Source organism: Pterocles gutturalis, unplaced genomic scaffold (genome assembly GCF_000699245.1).
Source record: "Pterocles gutturalis isolate BGI_N339 unplaced genomic scaffold, ASM69924v1 scaffold11352, whole genome shotgun sequence".
NCBI lineage: Eukaryota > Metazoa > Chordata > Aves > Pterocliformes > Pteroclidae > Pterocles > Pterocles gutturalis.
The window spans coordinates 1-11,133 of NW_010110293.1; the positions used below are offsets into that span (position 1 = coordinate 1).

The 11,133-nt window shown below is 42.2% G+C and overlaps 1 protein-coding gene across 1 annotated transcript in view; it reads right to left on the reverse strand.

The window, feature by feature from the left end:
* Window positions 1–616: 616 nt before the first annotated feature.
* STAB2 (stabilin 2) overlaps window positions 617–11,133 on the reverse strand; it is a gene marked incomplete at both ends in the record, with an annotated part of 48,277 nt that continues 37,760 nt past the window's right edge. Inside the window, 10 exons of the mRNA XM_010073300.1 lie at window positions 617–812; window positions 1,314–1,409; window positions 2,600–2,650; window positions 3,982–4,119; window positions 5,180–5,311; window positions 7,968–8,075; window positions 8,189–8,281; window positions 8,459–8,536; window positions 9,462–9,576; window positions 9,919–10,055. Of these exons, the coding sequence (XP_010071602.1) occupies window positions 617–812; window positions 1,314–1,409; window positions 2,600–2,650; window positions 3,982–4,119; window positions 5,180–5,311; window positions 7,968–8,075; window positions 8,189–8,281; window positions 8,459–8,536; window positions 9,462–9,576; window positions 9,919–10,055 (1,144 nt within the window). The remainder of the gene's footprint in view (window positions 813–1,313; window positions 1,410–2,599; window positions 2,651–3,981; window positions 4,120–5,179; window positions 5,312–7,967; window positions 8,076–8,188; window positions 8,282–8,458; window positions 8,537–9,461; window positions 9,577–9,918; window positions 10,056–11,133) is intronic.

The window sequence follows — 11,133 nt, forward strand, 5'->3', positions numbered from 1 at the left end:
GGTTGATAGTGATAGGATGAGGGGGAATGTTTTTAAATGAAGAGAGGCGAGATTTAGGTTGGATATTAGGCGGAAATTTTTCACTGTGAGGGTGGTGAGGTGCTGGAACAGGTTGCCCAGAGAAGTTGTGGATGCCCCATCCCTGGAGGTGTTCAAGACCAGGCTGCATGGGGCCCTGGGCAGGCTGCTCTAGTGGTTGGCCACCCTGCCCACAGCAGGGGCATTGGAGCTAGATGATCTTTAAGGTCCTTTTCAACCCAGGCCGTTCTATGATTCTGTGATGTGATTCTATGAAGTACAGGGACTGAAACTGTAGTTTAATGGGAAAGCATTGGTGAAAAATCAGTGCTAAAGAGAATTATTCTTGTTGGATGCTGTTCTAAGCCTGTAGTGTGCCAGAGTAGGAAGGACTGTCTCCAAACAAGCGAGCAGAGAGAAAAATACCATAATGGGGAAAGAAAAGGGGTTAATGATGTTTTTAAGACTGGCCTATTACCCTGGAAGCGATGTGCCTTTCCAGGATCTGGAATGGACATGGTTAGAAGATCTAAGGGGAAGGTTTTGATATCTGACAAGACTAGTGAAGGTGCCTGTGTGGTTGGGGGATGCTCAGTACCTTGATCACAGTTGCGCCCATATTTGCCTTCGACGCAGCTTTCGCAGGCTGTACCAACGAACCCCTCTTCACACTCGCAGGCGCCTGTGCCGTTGATGCCATCCAGGCAGACACCATTTCCAAAGCAGGCATTCCCTGCTTTCCCTGGGCAGGGCTGGCACTGCTGCCCGAAGAAACCTGCGCAGCACTCCCTGGTCTGGAAACCAAGAAATGCCATGCTGAAAGTCAGGATCAGGACAGCAAGCATGTGGCCACTGAGTATCATCCTTTGGGACTGCTGCTGGGTGGAGGTGAACTATAGATGTGGATTTTTAGGAGCACTTAGCTCTTCTGGTCTCTGGCCATGCTCCTTATTGTGCTTGGGCTCAGGCTGCCACCCCAAGTCCTTGGTGGGACCCAGATGCTCTCCACCACCCCAAGGAAAGGTGGACGGGATTGCGAGGGACAAGCATGGGGATACCCTTCCTGATCCTGTGCTCCCTCTGCACCATATCATCTCCCAGACAGATCTTCCTATGCTGCAGCCATCAGCAGCGTTTAACCTTCTAATCTCTGCTGCATCCAGAATAAAAGGCCTATAAATATATGGTCATGGACTGCCTTGATGTACTGCATGTGTTTAGCGGGCATTACGAGGAGGATGAAGGTCAGGTATGGTGATTCCTGGCTTTTTCTGTGACAGAAATGGTGTACTCACAATGACAGTTTTGGCACACTTTGGCTGGCACCCGATCTGGATGGTGTACAGTCTCATGTTGTTTTCTGAGAGGACGCAGTATTTCTTCTCCCCTGCCTGTGCAAAAATTGGAGAAACAGCTGCGCTTCTGAATGATATTGATCAGCTAGTTTGAAATGTTTTAAAAAATGTGACATAACTTTATGCATGCTGTGCACTGACTCACACTTTCACAATGAAGATGAAGGAAATACTTCTAGAAATAAAAATGCGTTAGCTAAATGATTTTTGCTAGCGAACATATGATCAATTTAACTTGGTGCCCTGTGGCATTTTAAAGATGTGTCTAATATTGCCTTTGCTCAGAATTGAACAGAATTTTTTTCTGACACATTTCCTGTTCTTCCTAATTCTTCTTGGAAAACTGAGTGCCGAGGTTCTGCAAAAACAGCTGTTGAAACATTATCTTCCAGGCCTCGACACAGTTGAGAAAGATTGTTCACAGAAGACGACTTGCCAGTCTTATTGTATGCTTGTTAGGAGTTTGAGAAAAGCATCCATCCAGCTGCTCATTCTCAAGGAAATGTTAATGTTTTTGGGTTTTAGCTGTGTGTACTTCAGTTTGGCTTTGCCCACCAGTTACTTTAATGGGATGGATGAGACTTGATCTGCTTTGGAATTCTATTACTGGCATAATTAATTACACAATAAAAAAGTATAAAGGAAAACGTGCTTATGTAATTCCCACAGAGGGGCTTTCCCAGGGAAATCTGAATGGCAAGGAACTCATGATCTCATCATGGTTGACAGGGACCTGCTAAATATCTGCTTTTCTCATGTGTTGGACCTGGGCACACTAAGTCTCTCTAGTCTCTAAGTCTCCTTGTGACCATAACTTACAGCATATTGCTGGGGCCAGGTTGAGTTTGCCCTTCTGTACATCTCTGATTTCAAGGGCTAAAAGCTGCTTCTGTAATTCCTCCTGTAGCAAGCATACTGCAGACCATGCTCAACTCCCTCAGTTTTGCATGTTAGAGATAACCTTTGCAGTTAGAGGAGGCTTGAGTTGTCCCAATGCATACTAGAAACTAGTCTTTCAGGATAAAACTATCTTTAAGCTGACCTAAATTGTGCTCCCTTACTTCCAGGATGGATTGAATCTGTTGGCTGTAAGTAATGTATGTAGCAGGCTGAAGTAACTATGATAACTTTTTATGAAACTGAGGCAATTATATTAAAACCAGGATTGAATGCATCTATACTCAGTTTTGATTAAAATTAATTATTATTAATGATAAAATACTTACTATTTCTTTTGTTCCTGGGGGACAACTTGACGGCTGTGAACAAATTCTGCACTTTTCCTTAAGCAACACAAATGGGAGACAGTTAACAGACTGTATAGAGCTGCAGACAGGTTGTTTAATAGAAAATGCATAATTTTGAATTATATATATAAACCTAGCCCTCAGGGTGCATAATCAGGATAACCCCTTTGGTAAGGGTGGTGACGGTAGCTGCTTAGCAAGGAAGAACACCCTGACCAGCTGGCCTGTAGGGACACATCGTGGGAAGCTTTCTCCCAGGGGGAAGGAAAAGGAGAGTTCTTTTGAATATTTCTCTTTGCTTTTCTAAAGCAATGCTTCCCAAAGGCCTCCCCATTGAAAGCACAATAGGAGGCAAATCTTGAACTTGGACACAGTTTGCCTGTGGCACAAGGGCAAGCGAGCTTGGAAATGGAAACCTTGTGCCACGTGTGTCCTATGCTATATGTGTGTGTGAATCATTTGCCCATTTAAGGTCAGTTTCTGGAAAATGCTGAGATACGTGTACCTAGCACACATTGTTTAATATTATTCTTGTTTAGCTTACTATATTCTCTTAGAAAGGCTTAAATGAATGTTTAAGTGTGTTGCTGCATTTGAACATATCAGGGAAAATAATTTTCCATGGGAAAACAAAGGACTATGTGCAAAGGGCCTGACTGAGCAAAGCTGGGGGAAAGCCTTCAGTGAAATATACTAAAATATGGGACTGTACCCGAAAGAAAAGAATTAAGCTACAAAAGTTCATGCCTGTTAAATTTGCTTTAACTGAAGCATGAGTCTCACTTTGTCTTCCTTGACTAGTTTGTTGCATGTTTGTAGTCCTATTTGACTCATTCAGGAGAAAAGAGAAAGGGAACTTTTCTCTGCCAGTTTGAGTAAACACATCCTATTCTTTAAAGGAATGTACAACCACTTGTATTTCATAGGTAAAAAAACAGGGAGAATGCTTTACTCAGAGGGCATGAGGGGTTCATGTGTATGGGCACCAGTAATCCTTACCTGGAATAAAAGTAAACATTTTTCCTTACTAAAAATATTTTCCATATTTCCACTTGTTGGCTTTATAAACAAGTCGTTTGGCTGAGAAGATGTATTAGAATATTTCATTGCTATTATTTTCTGATAATTACAGCTCAGAAATTGTTTATTCCTGTGCTATTCTAACTATATTTAATCTAGGCTGTCAGTATACCGATTACAGCATCAAAGCAGTCTTGATAGATGCTAAAACTCTGGTAGGAATATCCTTTGTGGAAAATGTATGCATTCCTTACTGGGAAATACAGTGTCACGTACCCTGTGCATTTTAGCTGTGTTTGGCTATAGATCTCCCTGATGGGTCTTTAAACATCTATATGAACAGAACCACTTACAGTGATCACAGTATCGTTAATATCACATCTGTTCTTCTGGATTTCCAGGACTTTTCCCAATCCATGAATAATTCCTTTATCTGTTGCAACATTTGCATAGTTTATAGGTGCATCATTTATGAATAGCTGTGAAAGAAATGCAATCAGTTAGAAATCAGCAGGGGAGTTGGTAGCCGTATGCTAACTAGAGCAGGAGCAGGTGAAGGGAGGAGCAATGTGTACAAGCCACACTTCATGAAAACCAAAGAATGTAGTTAACATCAAGCGCTTGCACACATTCCAGTTGCTGCGTTTAAGAGCTTCACTGGACTGGAGGGCATGAGATGATATGTAGCCTGTTGAAGCTTCTTAGCAATAGGATTTGGCAGAGAAGCTTTTTCCACTGCGGGATGTAAAGGTTTCGAAGAAGGAGCCTAAGGCAAGCCAAGAGCTGGGTTTGCTCTCTGGGGGATGATGGGCTTCAGGGAAGCTACTCCTTCAAGGAGGACTTTCAGCATCTTACTGCTACCCCATATTCCCGTTGTGCCCTCACCAGCAACAGCCCCATGAGCAGGTGTTTCTTTGAAGGGTCTGCTGTGGGAAAAGCAAACAGCAGGGCTGGAACTGCTTTCGTGAGAAGCTTTCTGTCCTCTGCGTATGCCTGGAGGGAGCTCTGGGACAAAGAAGAAGGAGGACCAAGTTCTCTTCCCAGCTGTGCCACAGAATTGGGTGTGTTGCTTAGTCTTGCTGTGCCTGATTTTCCCATGGATGGTGTTGAATTCATATTTGTTGCAAAATGCTTTGCATTCGTAGGATTGAAAGTGGAGTAAATCCACAAAAAATAGAATAAATGTTTTATTATTGAAGGCAGGTTTCTAGTAGCTTTTGGGAGTCATATGAATGATTGCTTTGCGATGCAGGCTAGTAGCTGCTAGAGATGCAGGTCCACTATAGTAGCTTCTAAAATGCAATGCTAAATGGGAACAGCATAACTGAAATAAAATGCAATCAAAGATGCTTCAAGGGTGACTATGAATTAAACAGGTCTGAGAGAGACATTGCATTTGAGTGACATCTTTTGTGCTATTAAGTCCCGGAAGCTAATGTGGGTGTACAGCTCTTTTTGACTGCATGTCAGTTTAAACTTGAAACTAGATTTGTAAAAAGCAGGAAACCTGTTTCTCGGAGCAAGGGCAGGCAGCAGTACCTGGTCATTGTGGAGGAAGAACCCAACCTGGTAGGAGAACCCCAGCATGGTCTCTCTGTGCATGCCATTGTGCAGGTTGTTCCTCAGGAGCTTCTCATCCAGCACAATGTGATAGCGGATTTGGGCCTCATCCTGCAAACACACGATTAAATTCAGAGTTATGTAACAAAGCATAGAAAGTTCTTTGCAATAGTTTTTTCCACAGGGTATAAGCCAAACATAAATTGCCTGAATTTAAGGAGAAGCTTCTCCAGCTGGCAGGTTATTTCGTATTTCTTTCTGTGGATAGTCTATGCTCTTCATAATGAAGCTTTTATTGACCATGGGACCATGGAAGGCTATTGAAGTGGTGGGACCAAGGTTTCCTTCTGCCTGATAATGTATCTTTCTGGATATAGGGCTGGCTGACAGATTCAGAGAAAAGTTAGTCAGATGACTTTTTAGAACTCTCAACTTCATGAGTTCATTTGACATCAAAAGTTGCACATTCATGAGTCTTACCCATAAGCATTCCTTCTTCCTTTGGGAAGCCCTCAATAACCTATAGATGAATGTTTACAATAATTTATATAATTTCTAGGTTTTTTTTAATCTTTAAGGTCATCTTCAGTCAATAAAGTACTAGAGGCACACCTGGTAATTGAAAAGTTTCCTATGCCTCACTGAAAAATTAATACACTCTCTCACTGATGTGGTGAAGTCTTTGTACATCAAAATTTTGTGAGGGCTTCGAAAGGCTTCTGCATGTTGTTGCCAGGGAGGGGATTCCCAGAGCTCTGCCTAAATCAGAGGAGGAAGCAGAAGTAGGATGTGATGTGAGAGATTTGTAGATATGAGACAAGCTGGGGCATTTGGAGGGTTTAGGAGCTGCCCAGCCACCAGATAGAGTTCTGCTGCAGCTGTATGTCTTTGCAATAAAAGGTGTTTGTGGGAAATCCTGTTGCCTGCTGTCTTCTTATTCTGAATGTTTGTACTTCTCCCTGCTCTTCAGCTCCTTCAAAAGTGTGTTAAAGCATGAAGCAACCCCAGTTTGCAAGATTTGTGATGTTGCCTCATTTTGCTCACAGGGTGAAGTAATGGTCTTTACATCTTGTAGGGTGGGACACATTCCATTTTGATTTCCACAGATTTGACAAAGAAATATTTGCAGGTGGGAATTAAGATAAAGCTAATCACCAGTGTCCAACCCTGTTTAATCCTCCTGACTTGGATGCTTTGGAGGAAAAGTTAACTCTCACCCATCTTAATTTCTGTCTTTAATCACCAGCAGACTGAGAACAAAACCTTGCTTCGTCAAGGCCAAGAAATGGGGTTTCTTCCCTGTGCCATGCTTTTCCCTCTGAGACAGAGCTCTCCCAAGGTGTTTCATGAAGAGGAAAAGGCTTAGGCCTGATTTGCTTTGTCAGATTGACACACCAGGCAAGGTTGGGAGGATGGAAGAAAGAAGAAATATATTGATAAGTAGTAGAAATGGAAAGGATTTCTGTGTGTGTGTAACCTGAATCCAATGGGATTGATGTCTTAAAGCTACCTATGTGTCTCTCAAAGTTCGTTATAAATGCTTCTTACAGTCATGTGGAAATGACAATGTTGTGTCATGAAACTAACTAAAATAGTGCTCAAAAGTCATTTGAGCGGATGTAGCTTGGTCATGCGTGAATTCTTCCAGTGAGGCAGCAAGTGGAACTTTTACTGTGGGTCTGCTGGTTGGTGGTAAATGTTTTGGGACGAGTCGTTTGAACTCTGCGCTCCTCAGCTTCCTGGCTGTAAATGGAGACCATGAAAGTAAAAAAAGCAGGGTAAATATTTATGGAAGAGGCAGGGAAGTATTAATGTCATTGAGCAAGTCTTTGGTGAAGCTTCCTCTGCAAGGAGTGTCTCTCAATATACATGTTAGATAAAGCTGTTTCAAACTGGAGCAAATGCGAAGAAAGATGCTGGGGTAACACAGGAAACAGCTTATCTTGGAGGATACTGACAGGATTGATAAAGCTGTTTGGCCTTGTAAATACGTCCGGGCACAAATGCCAGAGAGAGACAGAAGTTGTTTCAGCTAAAGCGTATTCCTGGCATAAGAATAAAGGGATACAAATTGGCCAGAGGTGGGCTGTCAAAATAATACAAACTGGCTCTGGGCTTGGGGACTAAGGTTGGCAGGGGAGGTAGGATGGACACCTCCATGCCAGTGGGAGGAGCTGGTGGCTAGGTCAAGCATGAGCCTGGTGTGGGGCTCCTGGGAGAGGGCAGCAGCAATGGGGTTTGTCCAAGGAAATTTTTCAGAGCCCTGGGACTGGCCAAGAGTGCTTGTAAACTGGGATTAGAAGCAAAAAGTAGCTGGGGGATAGCATCCCTGCAGGAGTGAAGGGGGCAAACATCTGGATAGTCTCAAGAAACAGAATATTTTATGGCATTATTAATGTTGGTGTTGCCAATGGTGACAGGGGACTAGGCTTGTTCACCTAGGAAACTCATTTCAGTGCTATTCCTGGTCATTCCTGTACTGATCTTTGGAAAAAAAAAAGTCCACTGATGAAATGCCTTGGATGTTATTAGCATGATAGCATTACCGTTAATCTGGAGAAGGACAAAACCCAGAATGGATATCTAGGGTCTTCTAGGGAGTCAGGAAAATATAGGTGGATCCATCTGACCATACCTCCTCTGGTATTAAAAACAAAATCAAACTTACTGGATTTCTGGAAAACAAATCTCTCTTCCTATTTCAATCCGTTCTCTTGAAACCGAGATGAGATACTGAGCTAAGACATGTCCTGTGAGTAATACGTACCAGAGTAGCAGATTTTTTATCCCTTAGGTAATTTTCTATGGCATCATTATTTGGGGCAAAGACTGTGTATGTGTTTGCAGCTTCTATTTCATCTGCCAGGCTGTATTGCTGTTGTGGAACACATAAAAAGAAATCAGAATGGCTGCTGATAGTCTGATACCAATGCAAATGCAAACAAAGCAGAGAACCATTTATATTCTTAAAACAGTGTGAAAACTTACAATAATGTAGCCCCTGAAAATGGAGTAGTCGGGCATTTGCTCCAGACGGGCCAGCAGCCTTGGCATGACAGTGCTGCGGAGTGGGGTCAGAACCTGAAAAGGGAGCAGATATTCCCCCATCAGCGCATGTGCATATGCTGTGGCTGCACCTGCAAGGGTCACATGCGGGAGAAAATGCTGTTCTGCACAAATACTTTTTTCCAAGAGCTGCTAATTATTTTCCACTGCTTGTTGTGCAGAGGAACAAATCCTCCCTATGTGGATGTATACCTTATCAATAACGTGTATGATCCCGTTTGTGGATGCGATGTCACCAGCCACAATGTGAGCGCCCTCAAGGGTGAGATTCTGAAAGAGGGAAAGGAGAAAAGGATTTGCTTTTGCATCGTGGTGGCAGCCTTTTCCTGGCGGTTTGTGTTGTAGATTTCCACACCTTTCCAAAACAGTGTGCACCTGCCCTCAGGGAACCGTGCACAGTAGAGGTGACTATGGCACTCTACTGCTCCCGGGGCACAGACTGGCAAAGCCATGGGGTTGCTTGCATGGGGGTTGGTAACTCAGGGTACGTGCACCCACCCACACCCCATGGCAGGATCAGCTCCTGTGCCGATTCACGCCCTCCCATTTCTGTGTAGCTTTGAAGGACCCCGTTCATAATTTTTTTCTCTCGGGGCATGGAGTTGGGGGGAACGTTTCCTTCCCTTAATGGGGATGAAGTGTTTAAATGTGCCATATGTATTTCCAGAAAATCCCCCTCAGAATATGGAGTACTAAATAAAAAGGCTGAGGGGAAAGGGCTGTCAGTTGAAGTTATTTACCATTAAAAATACCTTTGGGTGGTTTGGGACTATCAAGTTGCACATGCGGACATATGAGTGGTATCACTGCTTCCTCCTACCTTCCCAGTTCCCTAAAATAAGTTATTTGGTTTCCTTGATGCTCTTTTTCTAAAATTAGTTCACACAGGCTGCTCCAGGCAGGGACTGCGCTTCCGCTTGCTACTAGACTGTCCAGCATTTTTAGCAGCTACTAGGACATTAGGAATAAATAATATTGTGGACAAATTTCAGATAGGTAAAGTGGTGAAGAAAATCAGGTCAATGTTTCTCCCAGAAAGTCCAATGTAATTCATCTATTCCTTTAATTTTATGACACGGTCTTTTTTAAAATACAGGTACATTATATCTGTGTGGTTTTTTAATAAAAGAAAGTCGGTGGCAGTGGTGGTCAGGGTTTGGTGTATGATACCATAGTAGTTTGCAGGTCATCTCACCCCATTTTCTTTAGACAAGTGTAGGAAGTTGCTCTGTAGAGATGTTGGCAGCATTTCAGAGGATGATAAATTCTGGAAATCAGCAAAGCTGTAAGCTCCTGTCAATACATGATACCTAAAGAAAATTAACGGGATTTAAAGGTTTTGTACTTTTTTTTTTTTCAGATAAATATGCTTAGTGTGTCTAAAACTGTGGTTTAAAGCAGGAATTGTTTGTACAATACCTGGTTTAAATATATTCTGAGCTTAGCTTGGCCTTTAAACATTTCTGACATAATACAAATAATGGCTTTGTTTTCAGGGGAGTTGCTACAGAGATTTATACCTCTATAACTAGATGAGGAATCCTATGTCCCTCCCTTAAAATTATAATAGATATCTTGATCTAGTGGCTTCAAACCAAAGGGTTGTTTGGCATAAAAACAATTAATTAAAAAACCCCAAACCATTAACGTACTTCAGTAGAGTTGGGATGTTATTCTTTGACATCCAAAAGACTTTCTCATCTTCATCCATGTTTTCAATTGCTTGGAGAGAAGGCACGAGGACAGTTAGGTTTGAGGTGGTGGACAACACTGAGTTTATCTCAGCCTCCTGCATGAAAGTAAAGAGGGTAAAACAATTCAACCTAAGAAAGATCTATAAATAGCAGCTGGTGACTTTTTAAGCAAGGTGTGGAGTATGTGACGTACTTTGTGACCAACCTGGAGAGGAAAAACTATTATACTGAGCAATGACTTGAACAAGAGTACTTGGAGTACAAAAATGGTAAATGAGTATCTATTTTTTACAGAATAGATTGCCAGCATTTAAAGGGCAGAAGCAATGTTTAGGTCAGAATTGTTTGTTATTATGAAACACATAAGTTGCCTCCCACAAAAGTTAGTCTGTCTCATGAATTCTATTTTATGCACTTGAATGTTAAAAAAAATCATGGTGATAAATACCTGTTGTTACTGATAACTTCAAGTAACCTGCTCTTACAGAACACTCCATGCTATTTAACGGATAGAAGGATTATGAACAGTGAAATAAGAAACCCACATGACACAGCGTTCCCATTTGGAATAAGACTATTTAACATGACTGGGATTTTTCAAGATGTCCAAGGGATATCTGTGCCCACTAGCACTGCAGTAGAGCTTGCTGCTGACAGCTCGAATTTTAGATGGGGCATGTGGGCTCTGTACTGTGCATGGATGGATTCATCTTCTGTATGTTTTTATCTGCCTTAAGGATGGAGAGAGCCTCCACTGGAGAGGTTTTTTTCCCGTTGTGTGAATTTTTTTATTGGGTAGAAAAAGGAGAGCTAAAGATTTGAATGCGATCTTGCTGAAGATGTGGTTCTCCAAACTTTTCACAGGCTCCACAACTTGCCATTTTTAATACTGTAAAACTTAAAGGAGCAATATGAGCTTGGGTTCTACCTTTTTGCAGCTGGTATGCTGCCTGGAACCTGGCTTGTTTTGGATGGTTCAATACCCATACTGAGTTTTAAGTTAAGAAGGGAATCGGCTCCCTTAAATAACTGGGAATTTTCTCTCTTAAGATCATCTTTCTTTCTAGCCATCAACGCTGTCACCTTCGAAATATTTAAAAATAGAAATAGCAACAGACTTCCCTTTCTCATCCTTCCTGACCAGCAAGAAAAATATTTGGTTATGAAAAGTGG